The sequence below is a fragment of the Hylobates moloch genome, unplaced genomic scaffold, assembly GCF_009828535.3.
Source record: "Hylobates moloch isolate HMO894 unplaced genomic scaffold, HMol_V3 SCAFFOLD_1, whole genome shotgun sequence".
Classification (NCBI taxonomy): domain Eukaryota; kingdom Metazoa; phylum Chordata; class Mammalia; order Primates; family Hylobatidae; genus Hylobates; species Hylobates moloch.
In genome coordinates, this window is record NW_026652276.1 from 51,860,783 (window position 1) to 51,883,441 (window position 22,659).

General features: G+C 40.9%; 1 protein-coding gene across 5 annotated transcripts in view; it reads right to left on the reverse strand.

Moving 5' to 3' along the window:
• Positions 1–22,659, reverse strand: part of MFSD6 (major facilitator superfamily domain containing 6) — a 93,921-nt gene that overhangs the window by 25,160 nt on the left and 46,102 nt on the right. For all 5 annotated transcript variants that reach the window (XR_009213907.1, XR_009213905.1, XM_032755125.2 and 2 more), the window contains exon 3: positions 9,972–10,069. Coding sequence is in view for 3 of the 5 variants with exons in the window: in XM_032755125.2 (XP_032611016.1) it covers positions 9,972–10,069 (98 nt within the window). In the remaining 2 variants the exon portion in view is untranslated. The remainder of the gene's footprint in view (positions 1–9,971; positions 10,070–22,659) is intronic.

Here is a 22,659-nt window from a genome sequence, read left to right on the forward strand (position 1 = left end):
TGATAGAGCATCCTACAGAGAGAGAGCTGACCCAGACCTCGTTTTCACTTCTCAGTGCTGGAGTCATTAATTCAAGTTAACTCAAAAGTACCTCTTTAGTTATAGCAGCCCCTAGGTGAGTTTTACTCTCCTGAGATACATTTTAATAGCAAGGATAATTCTGATTCTTGCTCAGAACTAACACTAACACTCATCTCTGAGTTTTGCAAGGATTTGCAACCAACACCCACACAGGAAGGAGAATAACAAGTTTGGGCTTTATTTTAATCAAATATTTATATTCTTGATCAAAATCATGAATGTTTAATTGTTCTTTGTACAAAACAAAAGGAGAAAATTCCTATGGGTTTTTAAAATGAGATCTTGAGAAATAAATATAAACTATTCACCACCACTACCATCCAGCAATGCTTTTAGGCACTTAGACTCCCTGTCTCTTTTTTAAATACACTGCAGATTTCTTATAGGGAGGAAATATGTTTTCTGCCTCTTTATATGGTATTACGTTGCCTACTGAATAACGTTTGCTGCAAATGGTAGCTGAATTGCTAAAAAGATGTAGCTGCAAGAGAATATTTACTGAACATGAGAAAGATCATGGGAAAGAAATAACCTCACAATTCCAAACAGCATCCAGGAGTCTTACCTTGATCCCCCAATAAAGGCCTGAATAGCCTCCTTCCTATAGGCCTGGGGAAGAGGAAATTTGTTTCTTCACAAACTCTTCTGCTAATTATTATGAACATGGCCTGAGAGGACAATCAAGAAACTCCAAGACTGAAGATAACAAGGAATCCTCCACCAGCAGTTACATGCAACCCCAAAGAGGAAGGGCTGGGTAGCGGGGACTATAGAATGAGGCACATCTTTTGTGTCCTCCCTTTCAGCTACTCACTAGATAGTACTAGTTCTCGTGGTGTTTTGGGGATAAAGCAAGGGTGGTAGGATAAAGAGATGGACTTTGCTTATTTTTTTTTTTTTAAGGAAGACCCTCTTGTATGGTTCTGGCTGGGAACCAAAAAACAGAAGTGCTGATTTTTCAGAGTCAAGATGCCCAGTGATGACAGACAACATCCCATTCCCCAGCCTTCCCCTTCTCCAGACTAGGTCTTTGGCAATCAACAAGTAACATTTCCAGTCAAGGAATTAAGGGCTATATATTGTGAGAGTGGGCTTGTCCTATAATGAAATCATTCAGTGTTTTGTTTTAATCATGTCCTGCCTTACTGCATCCTAAATAGAGTCTCCTTTAAGCACAGGGACTTTAAAGCCATTTGGACGAGCCTTGTAAAGACAGACGAATCCAAACTAGCAAAACAAACCTCTTCAGTCAGAAATGTATTTCTGTGATGCAGGGTTTATTCCACATGAATAATCCACTGTTTTCCATGGGGTGGGCATGGGTCAAACAAAGGCAAGGGATTTTGATTTTGTTGTACAGTCAAAATACTCAGCACTCACTTCTGCCAGGGAATGAAACCATCTCCTCCAGCATTAGAAACAAAGAGCTCTGCGGAAAGTGGTCACAGAGCCCTCTGTTGGACTAGCAGGCTGTATTTACAGATCCTCTTCCCTGGCTTCACACCAATAACTAGGTTTCTACTGGTATAGGGGAGAATAAAATGAAACACAGAAGTATGTATCGTAGCCTGCTCTAGGAAGCAGAATTCCTGTTTAGATTCAGAACACGGCCAGCTCCCTAAATCCTGGGATAATACCCCTGAGGTGCATACAAGTATTATAAAAACATGTCCTATGTTGGCAGCTTGAGATGATAAATGCTTCAAGCCCTAGCCCCAGCACACCACTTATGCTCCCTGAAGAGGCCATTCTGTTCTCTTCTGTGCCTTCGCACACAGCTCTTCCCCCATGCTGGAATGCCTACTCTCTTTAGGCCACCTGGTAGATTCCTATTCGCTCTTCAGAATCTGGCTTATGTGATTTTTGTAGGCAATTTTTCAATACAGTCTTCATCCTCCCACTCCCTGCTTCACAAAGTTAATTATTCTTCTTAGGGTAAGCTCCTTATCTGTTACCTAGCAAATTTTTCTATGATTCCATCTAACATGCTGTATAGTTATTATGTGTTTACACATCTGGCTTCCAGAACAGATGGTGAGACCTTGGGGCCTGAGTTAATATATGTATGTATTTTATTACATTCTCAGCACCCAGCATGCTGCCTGGCTCTTAGTCACCATTTAATACGTCTCTAATAAATTAACAGGAAAAATGCGTTTTTAAATTCACACAGCATTTGTTTTTTCCTCTTATAAAATTATTCTGTTGTTCTTTAATCATTTCATGAATGTTCTCTTTTCTTGAGTCACTTATGGAAACCGTCCTTTCCCACCTAATTCATTTTAAACTAAAAGGATAAAAAAGTTATATCCATGTATTATTATAATATATAGTCGTTTCTTTTCTGTAGGTATACAAATCTTTATTTATAGAGTCTGCACACTGTAGCATACCAATAAATAAAGCGATTAAGCCAGATCAGGATAGAACAGGAACCAGAGGTGGGAAATCCTAAGAACTGTGTTGCATATATTACCTTGTTATTGAATCATTCTTACCTGCAGTTGCAGTTTAATGCATTGTTATTCTTTTTTATTATTATTACTATAAGTTTTAGGGTACATGTGCACAAGGTGCAGGTTTGTTACATATGTATACATGTGCCATGTTGGTGTGCTGTACCCATTAACTCGTCATTTAACATTAGGTATATCTCCTAATGCTATCCCTCCCCACTCCCCCAACCCCACAACAGGCCCCAGTGTGTGATGTTCCCCTTCCTGTGTCCATGTGTTCTCATTGTGCAATTCCCACCTATGAGTGAGAACATGCAGTGTTTGGTTTTTTGTCCTTGCGATAGTTTACTGAGAATGATGGTTTCCAGCTTCATCCATGTCCCTACAAAGGACATGAACTCATCATTTTTTATGGCTGCATAGTATTCCATGGTGTTTATGTGCCACATTTTCTGTATCCAGTCTATCATTGTTGGATATTTGGGTTGGTTCCAAGTCTTTGCTATTGTGAATAGTGCCACAATAAACATACGTGTGCATGTGTCTTTATAGCAGCATGATTTATAGTCCTTTGGGTATATACCCAGTAATGGGATGGCTGGGTCAAATGGTATTTCTAGCTCTAGATCCCTGAGGAATCGCCACACTGACTTCCACAATGGTTGAACTAGTTCACAGTCCCACCAACAGTGTAAAAGTGTTCCTATTTCTCCACATCCTCTCCAGCACCTGTTGTTTCCTGACTTTTTAATGATCACCATTCTAACTGGTATGAGATGGTATCTTATTGTGGTTTTGATTTGCATTTCTCTGATGGCCAGTGATGATGAGCATTTTTTCATGTGTCTTTTGGCTGCATAAATGTCTTCTTTTGAGAAGTGTCTGTTCTTTTCCTTCACCCACTTTTTGATGGGGTTGTTTTCTTCTTGTAAATTTGTTTGAGTTCATTGTAGATTCTGGATATTAGCCCTTTGTCAGATGAGTAGATTGCAAAAATTTTCTCCCATTCTGTAGGTTGCCTGTTCACTCTGATGGTAGTTTTTTTTTGATGTGCAGAAGCTCTTTAATTAGATCCCATTTGTCAATTTTGGCTTTTGTTGCCATTGCTTTTGGTGTTTTAGTCATGAATTCCTTGCCCATGCCTATGTCCTTAATGATATTGCCTAGGTTTTCTTCTAGGGTTTTTATAGTTTTAGGTCTAACATTTAAGTCTTTAATCCATCTTGAATTAATTTTTGTATAAGGTGTAAGGAAGGGATCCAGTTTCAGCTTTCTACATATGGCTAGCCAGTTTTCCCAGCACCATTTATTAAATACGGAATCCTTTCCCCATTGCTTGTTTTTGTCAGGTTTGTCAAAGATCAGATAGTTGTAGATATGTGGCATTATTTCTGAGGACTCTGTTCTGTTCCATTGGTCTATATCTCTGTTTTGGTACCAGTACCATGCTGTTTTGGTTACTGTAGCCTTGTAGTATAGTTTGAAGTCTATTAGCATGACACCTCCAGCTTTGTTCTTTTGGCTTAGGATTGTCTTGGCAATGCGGGCTCTATTTTGGTTCCATATGAACTTTAAAGTAGTTTTTTCCAATTTCTGTGAAGAAAGTCATTGGTAGCTTGATGGGGATGGCATTGAATCTATAAATTACCTTGGGCAGTATGGCCATTTTCACAATAGTGATTCTTCCAACCCATGAGCATGGAATGTTCTTCCATTTGTTTATATCCTCTTTTATTTCATTGAGTAGTGGTTTGTAGTTCTCCTTGAAGAGGTCCTTCACATCCCTTGTAAGTTGGATTCCTAGGTATTTTATTCTCTTTGAAGCAATTGTGAATGGGAGTTCACTCATGACTTGGCTCTCTGTTTGTCTGTTATTGGTGTATAAGAATGCTTGTGATTTTTGTACATTGATTTTGTATCCTGAGACTTTGCTGAAGTTGCCTATCAGCTTAAGGAGATTTTGAGCTGAGACAATGGGGTTTTCTAGATATACAATCATGTCATCTGCAAACAGGGACAATTTGACTTCCTCTTTTCCTAATTGAATACCCTTTATTTGCTTCTCCTGCCTGATTTCCCTGGCCAGAACTTCCAACACTATGTTGAATAGGAGTGGTGAGAAAGGGCATCCCTGTCTTGTGCCAGTTTTCAAAGGGAATGCTTCCAGTTTTTGCCCATTATGATATTGGCTGTGGGTTTGTCATAGATAGCTCTTATTATTTTGAGACACGTCCCATCAATACCTAATTTATTGAGAGTTTTTAGCATAAAGCGTTGTTGAATTTTGTCAAAGGCCTTTTCTGCATCTATTGAGATAATCATGTGTTTTTTGTTGTTGGTTCTGTTTATATGCTGGATTACGTTTATTGATTTGCATATGTTGAACCAGCCTTGCATCCCAGGGATGAAGCCCACTTGATCATGGTGGATAAGCTTTTTGATGTGCTTCTGGATTTGGTTTGCCACTATTTTATTGAGGATTTTTGCATTGATGTTAATCAGGGATATTGGTCTAAAATTCTCTTTTTTTGTTGTGTCTCTGCCAGGCTTTGGTATCAGGATGATGCTGGCCTCATAAAATGAGTTAGGGAGGATTCCCTCTTTTTCTATGGACTGGAATAGTTTCAGAAGGAATGGTACCAGCTCCTCCTTGTACCTCTGGTAGAATTTGGCTGTGAATCCGTCTGATCCTGGACTTTTTTTGGTTGGTAAGCTATTAATTACTGCCTCAATTTCAGAGCCTGTTATTGGTCTATTCAGGGATTCAACTTCTTCCTGGTTTAGTGTTGGGAGGTTATTTGTGTCGAGGAATTCATCCATTTTGTCTAGATTTTCAAGTTTATTTGCATAGGGGTGTTTATAGTATTCTCCGATGGTAGTTTGTATTTCTGTGGGATTGGTGGTGATATCCCCTTTATCATTTTTTATTGTGTCTATTTGATTCTTCTCTCTTTTCTTCTTTATTAGGCTTGCTAGCGGTCTATCAATTTTGTTGATCTTTTCAAAAAACCAGCTCCTGGATTCATGGATTTTTTTGAAGGGTTTTTTGTGTCTTTATTTCCTTCATTTCTGCTCTGACCTTAGTTATTTCTTGCCTTCTGCTAGCTTTTGAATGTGTTTGCTTTTGCTTCTCTAGTTCTTTTAATTGTGATGTTAGGGTGTCAATTTTAGATCTTTCCTGCTTTCTCTTGTGGGCATTTAGTGCTATAAATTTCCCTCTACACACTGCTTTGAATGTGTCCCAGATTCTGGTGTGTTGTGTCTTTGTTCTCGTTGGTTTCAAAGAACATCTTTATTTCTGACTTCATTTCGTTATGTACCCAGTAGTCATTTAGGAGCAGGTTGTTCAGTTTCCATGTACTTGAGTGGTTTTGACTGAGTTTGTTAATCCTGAGTTCTAGTTTGATTGCACTGCGGTCTGAGAGACGGTTTGTTATAATTTCTGTTCTTTTACATTTGCTAAGGAGTGCTTTACTTCCAACTATGTGGTCAATTTTGGAATAGGTGTGGTGCTGAAAAGAATGTATATTCTGTTGATTTTGGGGTGTAGAGTTCTGTAGATGTCTATTAGGTCTGCTTCATGCAGAGCTGAGTTCAATTCCCGGATATCCTTGTTGACTTTCTGTCTTGTTGATCTGTCTAATGTTGACAGTGGGGTGTTAAAAGTCTCCCATTATTATTGTGTGGGAGTCTAAGTCTCTTTGTAGGTCTCTAAGGACTTGCTTTATGAATCTGGGTGCTCCTGTATTGGGTGCATATATATTTAGGATAGTTAGCTCTTCTTGTTGAATTGATCCATTTACCATTATGTAATGGCCTTGTCTCTTTTGATCTTTGTTGGTTTAAAGTCTGTTTTATCAGAGACTAGGATTGCAACCCCTGCTTTTTTTGTTTTCCATTTGCTTGGTAGATCTTCCTCCATCCCTTTATTCTGAGCCTATGTGTGTCTCTGCACATGAGATGGGTTTCCTGAATACAGCACACTGATGGGTCTTGACTCTTTATCCAATTTGCCAGTCTGTGTATTTTAATTGGAGCATTTAGCCCACTTACATTTAAGGTTAATATTGTTATCTGTGAATTTGATCCTGTCATTATGATGTTGGCTGGTTATTTTGCTCGTTAGTTGATGCAGTTTCTTCCTGGCCTCGATGGTCTTTACAATTTGGCATGTTTTTGCAGTGGCTGGTACCAGTTGTTCCTTTCTATGTTTAGTGCTTCCTTCAGGAGCTCTTTTAGGGAAGGCCTGGTGGTGACAAAATCTCTCAGCATTTGCTTGTCTGTGAAGTATTTTATTTCTCCTTCATTATACAGCTTAGTTTGGCTGGATGTGAAATTCTGGGTTGAAAATTCTTTTCTTTAAGAATGTTGAATATTGGCCCCCACTCTCTTTTGTCTTGTAGAGTTTCTGCCAAAAGATCAGCTGTTAGTCTGATGGGCTTCCCTTTGTGGGTTACCCGACCTTTCTCTCTGGCTGCCCTTAACATTTCTTCCCTCATTTCAGCTTTGGTGAATCTGACAATTATGTGTCTTGGAGTTGCTCTTCTCGAGGAGTATCTTTGTGGCGTTCTCTGTATTTCCTGAATTTGTTGGCCTGTCTTGCTAGATTGGGGAAGTTCTCCTGGATAATATCCTGCAGAGTGTTTTCCAACTTGGTTCCATTCTCCCCGTCACTTTCAGGTACACCAATCAGACGTAGATTTGGTCTTTTCACATAGTCCCATATTTTTTGGAGGCTTTGTTTGTTTCTTTTTATTCCTTTTTCTCTAAACTTCTCTTCTTGCTTCATTTCATTCATTTGATCTTCCATCACTGATAACCTTTCTTCCAGTTGATCGATTTGGCTACTAAGGCTTGTGCGTTCGTCACCTAGTCCTCGTCCCGTGGTTTTCGGCTCCATCAGGTCCTTTAAGGACTTCTCTGCATTGGTTATTCTAGTTAGCCATTCTTCTAATCTTTTTTCAAGGTTTTTAACTTCTTTGCCATGGGTTCGAACTTCCTCCTTTAACTCAGGGTAGTTTGATTGTCTGAAGCCTTCTTCTCTCAACTCGTCAAAGTCATTCTCCATCTAGCTTTGTTCTGTTGCTGGTGAGGAGCTGCGTTCCTTTAGAGAAGGAGAGGTTCTCTGATTTTTAGAGTTTCCAGTTTTTCTTCTCTGTTTCTTCCCCATCTTTGTGGTTTTATCTACCTTGGGTCTTTGATGATGGTGACGTACATACAGGGTTTTGGTGTGGATGTCCTTTCTGTTTGTTACTTTTCCTTCTAACAGGACCCTCAGCTGCAGGTCTGTTGGAGTTTGCTGGAGGTCCACTTCAGACCCTGTTTGCCTGGGTATCAGCAGCAGAGGCTTCAGAACAGCAGATATTGGTGAACAGCAAATGTTGCTGCCTGATCGTTCCTCTGGAAGTTTTGTCTCAGAGGGGTACCCGGCCATGTGAGGTATCAGTCTGCCCCTACTTGGGGGTGCCTCCCAGTTAGGCTACTCAGGGGTCAGGGACCCACTTGAGGAGGCAGTCTGTCCATTCTCAGATCTCAAGCTGCGTGCTGGGAGAACCACTACTCTCTTCAAAGCTGTCAGACAGGGACATTTAAGTCTGCAGAGGTTTCTGCTTCCTTTTGTTCGGCTATGCCCTGCCCCCAGAGGTGGAGTCTACTGAGGCAGGCAGGCCTCCTTGAGCTGTGGTGGGCTCCACCCAGTTCGTGCTTCCCAGCCGCTTTGTTTAGCTACTCAAGCCTGGCCAATGGTGGGCGCCCCTCCCCCAGCCTCGCTGCCACCTTGCAGTTTGATCTCAGACTGCTGTGCTAGCAATGAGTGAGGCTCTGTGGGCGTAGGACCCTCCGAGCCAGGCGCGGGATATAATCTCCTGGTGTGCTGTTTGCTAAGACCATTGGAAAAGTGCAGTATTAGGGTGGGAGTGACCCAATTTTCCAGGTGCTGTCTGTCACCCCTTTCCTTGGCTAGGAAAGGGAATTCCCTGACCCCTTGCACTTCCTGGGTGAGGTGATGCCTCGCCCTGCTTCAGCTCACACTTGGTGCGCTGCACCCACTGTCCTGCACCCACTGTCGACAATCCCCAGTGAGATGAACCCGGTACCTCACTTGGAAATGCAGAAATCATCTGTCTTCTGCGTCACTCATGCTGGGAGCTGTAGACTGGAGCTGTTCCTATTTGGCCATCTTGGCTCCACCCTCCTGTTATTCTTAAATGACACAAAGCTGAGATGTGTGCCTCCCCTCAAGACTCTTCCAGAGTTCTAATTATTAGAAACAATAATTTCCTATTATAAGACCAAGTTTCCATTTTCTATATATTTGTAAACAAAATCTCCTTTCACTAGCTACACCATTGCATCAAATCTGAGAAAAGCATCTTAAAGTATATATATATACTTGAATTTTATAATTATAATGTGAATATAAATTATATCTCCTTTCAATTAGGATAAGTTCTTTTTTCATTGTTATGATGGAATTTGATGAATGAGCTGGCATTTTGTACATTCTGTTTAGATGTATAATTATGAATCTTTCATCTTAAGAGATTGAAATTCTCAATCTTTCATCATGACAATTAATCACATTGATTATACCGCATTTGTCTCCTTCGGGTAAGGGAAAATGATAATGGCAATCTATAAAGCTAATGAAATTGTATATAATCACAGACTGTTTAGTGCAATTAAGGATTTAGTAGCCTGGGCTGTCACTCAACTCCAGCGATCTTGTCCTGAACCTTTATTTTAATCATGATGCCAATTAAGACTTTTCAGGATGTAGTCCGTACTATATGAGCTAACATGGTGATGAGCTTTGAATAGTAATCCATTTTTTCAGCACTCTTCAGCTACATGAAAAGAGCCTTCTAGAAACTTTTTCAGTTGTGTCTTGATGGGAAACAGTACACTGAAGCAAAGAGAAGAACTCAGGGCAGGACATTTGAGCAGAGATTTTTTAAAGTTCACGGGAAAACAACAGTGTGGCTATAAAGCTTTAGTTATAAGTCACCAGATGTGATAAAAATAACTGAAGAGATAAAATAATTATGACAACAATCTTTTTTCAGTAACTATAGTTAACCTACAAAATTAAGAACACCAAAAACTTTAAAAGATAAATATTTTTATATCTTAAAACCACCCCTGGATGTCCATGTCTAATACTTGTGCACGAGTTTATTCTAGAGTTCCTCTTCCTTTGTTTAATCACAAGGGTGTGGGTTAAGTCCAGCTTTGTTTGGCTGAACACAGAGCAGCACTCAGGTAACCGAGGAACCATCCCTCCTGATGTCCTCTCTTCCTTAACAACCACTTCAAAATCACATGAAACAGTAGGCCTGCCCTTCCTTTATAGAAGCAGATGCTGAAGGCCACTGGGCTTTTAGCCACAGCTCAGGGAAGGCAGAGAAATAATTTCAATCCCAGCTGTTAACTTACCTTGAAGAACTTCCATGGGGAGAACAGTCCAGGCATTCTCCAGGTAGGAAATATAAATATAGCGAGCCGTATTGCAGGCCAGGCCAATGTACAGAACCCTAGAAAAAAAAAAAAAGCAAAGGAAAATAAACTGAGGCCCTAATATACAATCTAATATGCATACAAAACATACAAATATTACCTACCTTTTCCTTCCCCAAACCACTCATCATCCAGCAGACTCCAAACTCAGGAGTGGGAAAACTGAAGGACAATTACATTTAAGCATGAATTTAGGAATAAGAAGATGGCTTCTAACATATCTGCCCTCAGCCTTTTCAAAATGCTTGTGAATATAAAAGCGAACATCACCCTTCCTGAAACTTAATTTGTAGCAGAGATGATGCTTTTTTAAGATAGTCTGGGCACACTGCCATCTGTAATGACATTACTGGCTTCCTTCCAGGTGGCTCTAGGAGAACTATGCCTGGGATTGTAGCCACTTCACTACAATGGGGGAAAGAAGGATAAAAATGAGAATATGTAAACATGAATGTCGCCTTGCTCACAATACCCAACGATACCAAGCAGTTTCACAAGGAGACTCTCAAGGTCAATGAAAACTATCATTCACTAACTACTATAAACTATTTGGAAATCAAATAGTTTCTCCTATCAGTTCAATGGATACATGTTCATCTTTTAAAAAATCCATGGTATCATATGTTTACAAAACTAATAAATATACATCAACCTCTTGCATTCTCTCACCCCCACCATTACCGCTGCCAAAAGTATAAGTAGAAATAAATTAAGCAAAGGCCTAAAGTGGTGCACCCAAGCGTGAGGTTTCAATCTCTCGTTCTGAACTGGATGGGTTGGTTTGGAAGCAAACAGTAGCTACTTCTCTGTACAAAATACACCCTAATGGTAGGGATTTATCTTTCTCCCTTGTTTTCTATTTTCTGTTAATTTTCCTAACCTTAATGCTCTGTTTTCTGAATCCAATTTGATGAAAAGTAAAAGGTAAAAGAAATAAACCAACATGACAATCAGTGGTATTTTCCTAATCTTGCTTTTTATGTTAAAATCATTCCTGACTGAGTGTATTGACTCATGCCTGTAATCTGAGCACCCTGGGAGGCTGAGGCAGGAGGATCACTTGCGTCCAAGAGTTCAAGACCAGCCTAGGCAACATAGTGAGACCCTGTCTCTACCAAAAAAAAAAAAAAATTAGCCAGGCTTGGTGGCGCACACCTATAGTCCCAGCTACTTGGGAGGCTGAGGTAGGAGGATCCCTTGAGCCTGGGAGGTCTAGGCTGCCCTGAGCCATAATCCCACCACTGCGCTCCAGCCTGGCAAACAGAGCAAGACCCTGTCTCAACAACAACAAAAAAAATCATTCCTATAAACACTGTTCCCTTTTTCCCAACACTGAATCAACAAAGGGAAATGCTCTCAGACACCCAGCTATCACTAATCTCACATATGGAAAAGAAAGATGAAGAAAAGACAAAAAAGAAAAGAAAAGGTTGAGGGGTGAGGATGAAATAGGCAATAGATATTAGAGGGATTTAGGAGATTCTCAGTGAAGTATTACAAAAAGTCTGGGTTATCTTGTTCTATGGACATTATGTTCTTCGTACTTGTGTGTTTTGAGGAGAAAAGTATGTTTCAATCTGCTTTAATGAAAATTTTATTGAACAAACTTGCTATAGATTCATCAATTTCCCTCTGCTAGGGAAAAAAAAGCCACAGGAAATTAAAATGCAAAATATACTACATGAACACACAAGTTACACAAACCTGTGCCTCCTTTTACAAATTCTAAGCCAGCCCTGTGGGTGGCCTCTCTTTACCCTAACTCAGGGGTCAGCAAACATTTTTCTATAAAGGACCACACATTAAACAGTTTAGGCTTCACGAGCTACATAGTCTCTGTTGCAACTCCTCAGCTCTGCTGCAGTAGCATGAAAGCAGCCACAGGCAATATGTAAATGAATGAGCATGGCCATGTTCCAACGAGAGCTGAATTATGAACACTGAAATGCAAACTTCATAAAATAATTTTCATGTGTCACAAAATCTTATTCTTCTTGTGATTTTTTTTTTCAACCATTTAAACATGTAGAAACTATTATTCTTAGTTCACGGGCCATATAAAAACAGGCAGCAGGCCAGATTTGGTCAGTGGGCCACAGCTTGCCACTGACCTGGCCTCGCTCCTTAATTCTTTTTCTTTCTTTTTTTTTTTGAGATGGAGTCTCGCTCTGTCACCCAGGCTGGAGTGCAATGGTGCGATTTTGGCTCACTGCAAGCTCCGCCTCCCAGGTTCACGCCATTCTCCTGGCTCAGCCTCTCCGAGTAGCTGGGACTACAGGCGCCCGTCACCACGCCCGGCTAATTTTTTGTATTTTTAGTAGAGACGCGGTTTCACCGTGGTCTCGATCTCCTGACCTTGTGATCCACCCGCCTCGGCCTCCCAAAGTGCTGGGATTACAAGCGTGAGCCACCGCGCCCGGCCAATTCTTTTTCTTTTTTTGAGACAGAGTCTCGCTCTGTTGCCGAGGCTAGGGTGCAGCGGCAGGATCTCGGCTCACTGAAACCTCCGCCTCCCAGGTTCAAGCAATTCTCCCGCCTCAGCCTCCTGACTAGCTGGGATTACAGGCATGTGCTACCATGCCCAGCTAATTTTTGTATTTTTAGTAGAGACGGGGTTTTGCCATGTTGGCCAGGCTGGTCTCAAACTCCTGACATCAGGTGGTCCGCCCACCTCGGCCTCCCAAAATGCTGGAATTACAGGCATGAGCCAGCTCCTTAATTCTTAACCTTGGCTGGACATCAGATTTACTCTGGTAACTGTTTACAACTACAGATGCCGAGGCCCACACCTATCTCAATAAAGATCTCTACGGTTGAAACCCAGCCTTTTTGAAAGTTCCCCAGGTTGTTCTCTTACTGAGCCAGGGTGGAGAACCAGTGGTCTAACTCATTCCAAGCTGTCCCCAGTAATACTGTCATATAATCCCATCATAAAACAATTTTGGTAATCCACTGTCCTAGTGTTCACAAATTGTCTATCCTGAAGCTGTCTTTTGAGCCCACCTCTGAATCAGGGTTGCCATGACAACCGTAATTCAATCCAGGCCATAGTCCAAAACTCCTGGCTTAAAATAACCCAGTGTCAATTGATCCAGTTTAGGAGGTAGATTGTGCTTTGCCTTCAAACCTCTCCCCAGATGGAATTCAGTCACTAGAGTGACTGGTTCACAAATTCTGGGACCCTTAGGTCTCAGATTGCCACCAACAAGCTGAGTGGTTATGAATTTGTTATAGCCTTCACTTCTTTCCAACATTTCTACTTTCACAATTGATAGTCCTTTAGGAGCAAACAGGTACCCTAAAAAACACAAAATAAGAAGTATCCAGGTCAAGGTTACTTCATCTCTCTGAGCCTCAGTTTCCTCATATATCAAGCGGGGATAAAAATATGTATTCTGTAGGTTTGTTATGAAAACGACGACACAATGAGTTGCCCAAAATAAGCAATCAATAAATGATTCTTCTTCATCATCATCATCATCATCATCATCATCATCATCGTCATCTTAAAGAAAATTATCCAAATAAATACTCTTTGGTTTCTGACAAAACTTTTATCCCAGAATTCCAAAAGACAAGAGCATTCGCATTCCTTCCTCACCAACCATTTTCAGGAAGTCAGTGGCTTCAAGAAATCAGCCGGGGTAAAATTGTGAGCAGAAAGAAAGACAGAATTTGGATCTATGAAAAGGCAAAGAAGTACACATGTATTTACTGAACAGTCACTGAAAAGTACTTCAGTGTCAGATGGGATATTTAAACTGCCATGGTGCGTTGTTATGACTGAACCATGTGTTCCCCCAGTTCATGTGCAGAAGTCTTAAATTCTGACCCCCAGTATCTCAAAATGTGACTGTATTTGGAAATAGAGCCTTAGAAGAGGTAATTAGGTAAAATGATGTCATATGGATAAGTCCTAATCCAATATAACTGGTGTTTTTACAAAAAGAGATTAGAACACAGACAGGCACAAGGAAAGAAGTAAAAACTCTGGAAGAAAACCTAAGCCAAAGAGAGAGGCCCTTGGAAGTAACCAACCATACTGACAATTGATCTTGGACTTTTTGCCTCCGGAACTGTGAAGAAATAAACTTCCGGGTTTGTTTGTTTGTTTGTTTGTTTTTTGCAATGGCATGATCTTGGCTCGCTGTAACCTCCGCCTCCCGGATTCAAGCGATTCTCCTGCCTCAGCCTCCCAAGTAGCTGAGATTATAGGTGCATGCTACCATGCCCGGCTAATTTTTGTATTTTTAGTAGAGACGGGGTTTCACTATGTTGGCCAGGCTGGTCTTGAACTCCAAACCTAAAGTGATCCACCTGCCTTGGCCTCCCAAAGTGCTGGGATTATAGGTGTGAGCCACCACGCCCAGCCATAAACTTCTGTTTTTTAAGCCACCCAGACTGTGGTACTTTGTTATGGTAACCCAAGCAAATGAACACATTCACTCTAATAAAGTTAGGGATTTGCTAATATAAAGAAATTTAAAGCATATTTTACTGGATCATTTTCTAGACAATCAAATTCTTTTTTATGCTGAATATGTGCACATTTTCAGGGTCCTAGAATTTTTTTACATAAGACTGAGGCAGGAGAATGGCGTGAACCCGGGAGGCGGAGCTTGCAGTGAGCCGAGATCGCGCCACTGCACTCCAGCCTGGGCGACAGAGCAAGACTCCGTCTCAAAAAAAAAAAGATTACTGATGTATAATCAGTAATCTTATGGGCACTGATGTCTGGAAATACAAGACACTGAAAAAAAAAAGTCTCTCCACAAGATACAGATACCTACTGAACACCTATAATGATAAAACTCAAAAACAACATGACTGTCCTATTTCAGAACAGGAAGTCAGTAGTAATAAAAATAGACAAGAAACAAAGGCAATTTTAGAACAGGTGGTTGGTAAACTGAAGTTATCTATAAAGAGGAACACAATTGATAAGAAGCAAATGATGCCGGAGAAAACACTACACTGTGGAAAACCCAAATCATCTGCCAGTCATTTTTATCCTGTATTTGAGCAAACTACAAGAGTAGGAGAAAAAAATTGTTATAGATTCTAATTTCTTATATAAGCACAATTCACAGTATTAGCAGTTTAAGCTGATTTGTGGTTATCTTATAATAAAACTGGTATTTTTTTCAAGAGTGTTCAAGATATAGATACAATGAATTATGAGTCATTCTGTAATTCCTAACAGTGTAGTTAGTTGTGAGACCCTACTTTTCTAAATTTAACCAACTATAATATGGCTAAATCCACCCTCCCCCACCCCACCAAGAGCCACTAAAAACCACAATGAACATAAATTTTGCTCAATAAACATTTATTAAGATGCCACTATCTGCCATGTACTGTGAGGGGAGTAAAAATGAAGAGGAAATCTACCTTGTCTTCAAGGGACTTACAGCCTAGTGGGGGAGACAAACACATAAACAAATAAGTTAAATATAATACATTAAGAGATATCCAAAGAGTGCAATGGGACCACACAGGAGAGACCCTTAGCTAAGGGCTGAGGCAAGTGGTTGGCCAAAGGCCACCTGAGTTAGAAGTGGTTGGCCAAAGAGGGCAGAAAGAGCATCACAGGCAGAGGAAACAAAGCGAACAGGGGTTCACCGTAGAATCTCAAGCATCTGTGGCCAGACAGGGTGATTGAAAGACACAAGAAGGATTACAGTCTAAGGATTTTTGAAGAAAGAAGTGAACTTTTCCAGTCCAGATACAGTCTGGGTATTATTCCAGAAACAACACAGGGTGTGAGCAGCAAAGAAAGACCTAAGTGGAGTTATCCTACAATGCCCAGATCTGAGACACAAAAGAGCAGCACCACCAGAGAACTCATATTCACCTAATGACTGATGGCAACAAGCATTTTGCAAAGCCCCTGGCAGAGAAACAAAACTTTCCAAAATAATTATAATAATACACTGGATACAAATGAAAGACCCCAGATGAAGATTGTTTTTTATCACTTGGAAGTTCAGTATTTGCAGTTAGACTGACAATTGTCTACAATGTGTGTTGCAAGCCCTCACACAAAGATGCACGCACACCAATGCATACAAGGTTGCTCGAGGCCAGGGTGGGAGATGAAGACAGACCAGCAACAAACCAAGATTCAAAAAGCAATGTTTCAAACAGGTCACAGACCACTTGGGCAATTTCCTCAGCTATACCTGGCTGGAGTTTTTACTAGATTTCCTAATGAAAAGAACTGGTTGTTGACACCAGATCCCCGCAGCACAGTCTACAGTCTGCCTCATATATGAACTGGATTAAGTTTTCTGTATGGTAGACAGTATATGGTGCACCCTTAGATTGGGCTCCATCATTCTCAGATTTTTTATTTTTATTTATTTATTTATTTTTGAGACAGGGTCTTGCTGTGTTACTCAGGCTGGAGCGCAGTAGCGTCATCACAGCTCAATACAGCCTTGACCACCAGAGCCTAGGTGATCCTCCCACCTCAGCCCCGCAAGTAGCTGGGACTACAGGTGTGCACCATCATGCCAAGCTAACTTTTGATTTTTAGTAGACACAAAGTCTCACTATGTTGCCCAGGCTGGTCATGAACTCCTGGGCTCAAGCAATCCTCCTATCTCAGCCTCCCAAAGTTGCTGGGATTACAGGCATGAGCCATCCACCTGGCCCCAGATTATCCTTTTATGGTCTATATAAACTTGTCCCTAAAAAAATTTTTTTTCAGAATTGTTATAGATGTCTTCCTAGAGTAGGCAGAGTGGGCAGACATCAGCTGCTGATTAGAGTGGAGACTCCTGTGCTCAGCGCAAGCACTTGATGTACCCTCCTCCCCAGGAATGAAGCTTATTTCTACATAATCACTGATTCACACTTTTGACCTGAGTAAGATGACGTTCTCTACTGTCAGTTTAAGAGAGTAAGAAAATATATATCCAAACTCTTTAGAAAATAATTAAAATATAAAGGACAGGCCTTGAAAGAATTAAATCTTAGTCTAGAAAATTTGTTTTCTCATAACTGTCCCCCTCCTCCCAGCTATCTTCCATGATATAACGTTACTGTGGATATCTTGCCAGGATTTCTCTGTCCCTGACTAGTAGAATAGGGTTTTGCTGTAACTGTCTGGAATCTCTTGTCTTCTCTCCCCTTTTTTTTGTCCTCTCCATGGCATCTCCTGCATCCTGTGTCCCACGCCAGGACTGGCTGGTTTGAAAGAATCACAGCTGGCATTCCTTGGGATTCCCATCCCAAGAAGGTGGCCTGAGTTACATCATGGTACCCTCCTCTAATGCTAGAATGGTAGCAAGAGTGGCCAGAGAGGAGAGGAGACAAGGCCACAGAATCAGTGACCTGAGCAACAGGCAGGAGCTGCCACAGCTCATGTTCAGACCAAGTGCTTACCTAGAAGTAGCAGGGCTGACAGCATCTCTCTCCCTTTTTCCAAGATATGACTTGGGGCACTGGTACCTCTGATTTTGAGAGTCCCACTGTTGAAGGGGATCATCCCTTCCAAGAAGCCTCCCAAGATGTCTCCAGGTATAATTAGTCCTCCTATCCCCCCCGTTCCCCTGCTACACTCTTTGTTTCCATTAGAGGACTCATCACAGTCTGTTGCACACCGAAGACTGAGACCCTGGGAGACAATGGCTATGTCTTCTTCTCTTTGTACTCAAAAAGAGCCTGCCTTGCTCAGGCACTCCATGAATCTATAACATCATTTAATATAATCTTATGTAAACTGATAAAATATAAGGGCAAAAGGAAGCATTATTCTCATGAAAACAGTATTTCTCAACAAGCTACTATCATTTTGGATGGTGCAATTCTTTATTGTGTGGGATCCACCATTCACTGTGGGATATTTAAAATCCCTGACCCTTGGGTGCTAAATGCCAGTGTCTGAAACACTAAAATTTGTCCTATGCACATTTTTAAATGGCCCCTGTTGAGAACCATGAGGTAAATCTCTTAAAACAATGGTTATTCTGTTCCCATTTCTCCATAAAATGTCTGTATGTGTATTCAATATGGAATCAATTAATATCCATATTCACATTATATTAATACAAAAACAAACCAAGGAGACAGACAGCAAATCATGAACAACGATTATCCTGGAAATCTGCAATGACAGGGCCCTTCATTGCCTAAGGAGTATATTTCTGTAGATTTCGAGTTTGTATAGTGAGTTATGTACTTTTTAATAATCACATAATAATAAAGATTTAAATGGTGGGGAAAAAACTACTGTCAAATTAGGCATGGGAAAGGTAACCTTCAAATTTTTAAATTAAAAGACTTCTGCTCTCAGATTGTTCTGAAAGTATGTTAAGGTTCATGTTCCACACTAAAAAAAAATTAAAACTGGTAGAAATCATAGATTGTAGATACTACAGTTTAAATGTCTGTATACCCTCCAAAATTCATATGTTGAAACTTATTCACCAATGTGATGATAGTATGAAGGAGGTGATTAAGAATGAGAGTGGCGCCCTCGTGAGTGGGTAAAAGAGGTGTGAGGGAGCTGTTTCCCCCTTCTGCCCTTCTGCCTTCTGCCATGAGAGAACACAGCATTCAAGGCGCTATCTGGGAGGCAGAGAACGAGGCCTTTACCAGTCACCAAACCTGCCAACACTTTGATCTTGCACTTCCCAGCCTCCAGAACTGTTTGGCATTTAAAGCAAGGTAAAAGACATTGCAGAATATTAAGTATAGTATTGTAATATTTATGTCAGAAAAAGGAAGTGACACATAAAGCTACATACTTACACATGAACAGAATATCTCTAAAAGGATACAACACTAGAACCTCATATAATGGATGGTCTCTAAGGAGAGGAATTGGGGGACTGCCCAAGGGGTGGGAGAGAGACTTCACTAAATACCTTTTGAATGTTTTTCCAAGTGCATGTCTACTTTCTCAAAGAATGAACAGACATCAAGTCACTGTGTTTCATGCAGTATAAACAGACACATTAAATGATGTGTGATGTCTGACCCATGGTTCTCAACCTGAAGGGATCACTGTCTGGGTTTCTATTTTGGCTTCAAAACCATACAACATTCTAGCTAAGTTCATATTTAAATTATTCCTTTCTTTTGAAACTCTTGGGAGATTGGGTGTGGGTAAACCATGTAGTTGTCTAAATAGTTAAGAAAGACATAGGAAATAGTGTTGCCATACTCATTTTCTTCCTGGACAAAGAAATGGTGTTCTGTGTCGGACTTAACAACAGTGCTTGTTTGCTTCAAGAGCTGCATGGATCATCAGAAAGTCTATGTAACACAGTAGGAACGTCTGCATCAAAATTGCTGATATAAAGAAGATTCTATTATAAAACATCTTTCCTTGTCACCTTGTCTGGCACAACACTGCCTAGCTCTCAGTCCTCCCACTCACAGGGATGACAAATGAACTCACTCGGCCACCATCCCCACCTGTCTCTGTGTCTTGATATTCTTCAGCTTTCACCCAGCTCCATCTCATGCCTGGTCCATTCCCTTTAATATGTGATTGCAGCATCACGTGCCTCTCCTCACAACACTTATCTTGGTTGTAACAGTGCACCTACAACCTGACTGCATTCTCCATGCAGGGTGAGGACTTTCATATTATGCTGGCTCAGTTTTATCCCCAATGCTTGACACATACCAGGTACTCAGTAAATAGTCCTGAACTGAAGAGAAAATATGAATACTTCAAATAGAATATCAATTAACAAATACTTATTGAACATACTCTATGTTAAGTGCTAGGGATATACACTATGCACATATTATACGTGTGTGCATACGCAAGCGTGTTTATGCTTAAGATATCTGATTATGGTATAGGAATAAGTGATGGGTATGTGAAAGAATGAATGGACTTAAAAAACAGGCCTAGAAATATATTTAAAAAATAGATGTCTATATTCTGCACCATTTTTGACTAACATTAATAGGCTATGGTTGAAAATAAATATTTTCATTTATGTGGACAAACAATAAATAGCTCAATGAGTAGCTGATTACAGTTTGTTTATTTGGAGCATCCTGAAGCACTGTGCAATGGAACTTCAGCACATGCGCTGAGCAGATAACAGGGTTCTGCTCACCACAAGCCTATCTCACCAGAAGAGTAAGAGCTAGGATACAAGCCACAAAACTCAGAGTCAGTGGTAGTCCCACATCATAGCTGAAGGGACCACCAAGGAGATCCTGGGAGCCACTAAGCTTCTATCAGCCAGCAGGTATGGCTGGCCACTGACCCATCCTTGTAGAACAGAGCATAAGAATCACACTGTATGTCAGAGAGTGAATTAGAAATAATATTTAGCTGTGTATGTTTTCTGCAGCTACTAATACTTCCTTCTATTGTTTCTGCTAGAAAGAGAAAAGGTAAAAGTAGTTTGGGTCTGAGTCTGTACTAGCCAGAAATCATTCTGTTGTGTTCAGATTCTTCCCTCTAAAACGACTGATAAGCTAAGAGTGTAACTATGGTCACCATCAGCAGGATCACTGTGCTGGTCACTGTGCTGTGACCACGTTTACATCTCTCCATTGTTACTTTAGTTTATCTGTTTTTTTTCTTAAGTTGTGTGTATCTCCAGGTAGAAAACCAGAGATGTTTAAAACAAAATAGAACCTTGATTAATGGAACCCAACCACTTAGAAGACACAGTATGTTGTTTTGTTGTTATATTTTTCTATTTAGTCAAATGACTGAACATATACACACACACACACCCCCCACAATTTTGTTTAAAAATTTCCTGGGATATGGCTTAAGGTATACATATGACACAAACACTGTAATTTCCTGAGAAGAATCACTGACATTTGGCATAGCAGTTAATTTTAAAAAGGCCTCAAGAGTTTTACCTGACCCTAAGCTAAATTTGACGAAGCTGAACAAGTTCATCAAAACTCAGGCTGAAGGAATGTCATGACCAAATCAAAAGCAGATACTAATCCTGCTATTCCTGACTGTGGCCAGACACAGCAGGAATGGGTACAGTTAAGGGCATCACATTTTAAGAGATCACCGACAAAAACAAAAGAGAAAGGAGCCAGAATACGGAGGGAGGAAAAAAGGAGTCTTGGATAGGATGTTCTGGGAGAAACCCCTAGGGAGTTGGAGAAGCAAAGCTGCAGGTGAGACTCAAGGATGGGAAGGGCTTTTCTACTGAAGAGGGGATGGACCCACTCTCTACATCAGACTTGGGAGCAGTCGGTACAACAGATGTTGTTGTTTTACCTTCTGCTAAGCAGAAACTAGGGTAGAGCATGATTCTCTCTTCTCAGCTGAACTTGATCCTAGAGCTGCCTGGGACCTCTGGCGCAGGCCTGATGAGTAAGTCTGCCCAAAAGGAGACAGAGCTAATAGAGGGAGAGATGCAGGTTCTGATCGTGTCATCTGAGACCTGGTTAAATCTACACCTCCGGTCATTTGCTGGACTTCTCAACTGGACAATACAGTCCCCATTTTACTTCAGCTGCTCTGGGTAAGGTTTTTTGCCACTTCCACTGAAAGAGTCTCAACTGACCTCCACTGCCTTTGGAGATAGGAAGTTCCATATCTCTAGAAATGGTCAAGCAAAGGCTAATAACCATCTGTCGAGCACTTGGGGGAAGGGAATCTAAAACTGGGGTGAAGCTAGGCCTACGGGACTGTATTAGTTTGCTAAGGCTGCTGTAACAAATACCACAGACTGGGTGGCTTCAACAACAGAAATTTATTTTCTCACAGTTCTGGGAGCCAAAAGTCCAATATCAAGGTGTTGGCAATGTTGGTTTCTCCAGGGCCCCTCTCGTTGGCTTGCAGACAAGTCATCCTCTCCCTGTGTCATCTCCTATCTTCCCTTGTGCCTATCTGTGGCCCCAACCTCTTCTCACGAGGACACTGCTCATAACAGATGAGGGCTGACCCTAATGACCTGATTTTAATTTCGTGACCTCCTTAAAGACCCTAACTTTAAATATGGTCACACTCTGAGGTACTGTGGGTTAGGACCTCAACGTATGAATCTTCAGGGGCCACAATTCAGCCCATTAAAATGCCCTTCGAAGTCACTTACAACTCCAACATCAAGCAAACTTGAGTAAAGAATGCCAGTATTTTTTTCCAGAGCCATTTCCCTCCCTAGACTGGCAACAGAGTGTGTGACACCGCTGGCAGCTTCCCCGGGCCTCGACAGTCAGAGTGAGGCTGTATCCTTAGAGGAGGACTCTTCGCATTTTGTACAACCTAATCTGACCATATTTACTCATTTACTTTATTTCATGAATCGCTATTCGCTTTTCCAGTGGTTGAGGTCAAGTGAAAACCTTCTACAAACAGTGCTAATTAATCTGGTTTTAAAATGGGCAGCATGGCGCGGCATATGCTGCACACTGGCCGAGGTGGTGGCATCCAGGACACATGCATAGTTGAGGTGGACTTTCTCAGGAGTGGTCATAACTGCTTTGGTTATACTACAGAGTTCTGAAATGATTAAACAAGCATGTAAAGAAAAACTGCAAAACACTGTGCAAATATGTAAGCTACCATTAAATTAAATGCAAATATTTCAGCGAGAACAGCTACATGTTTTACAAATTCTGCCTGAGCCAGTACATGCAGAAGTGTCTGAGATTT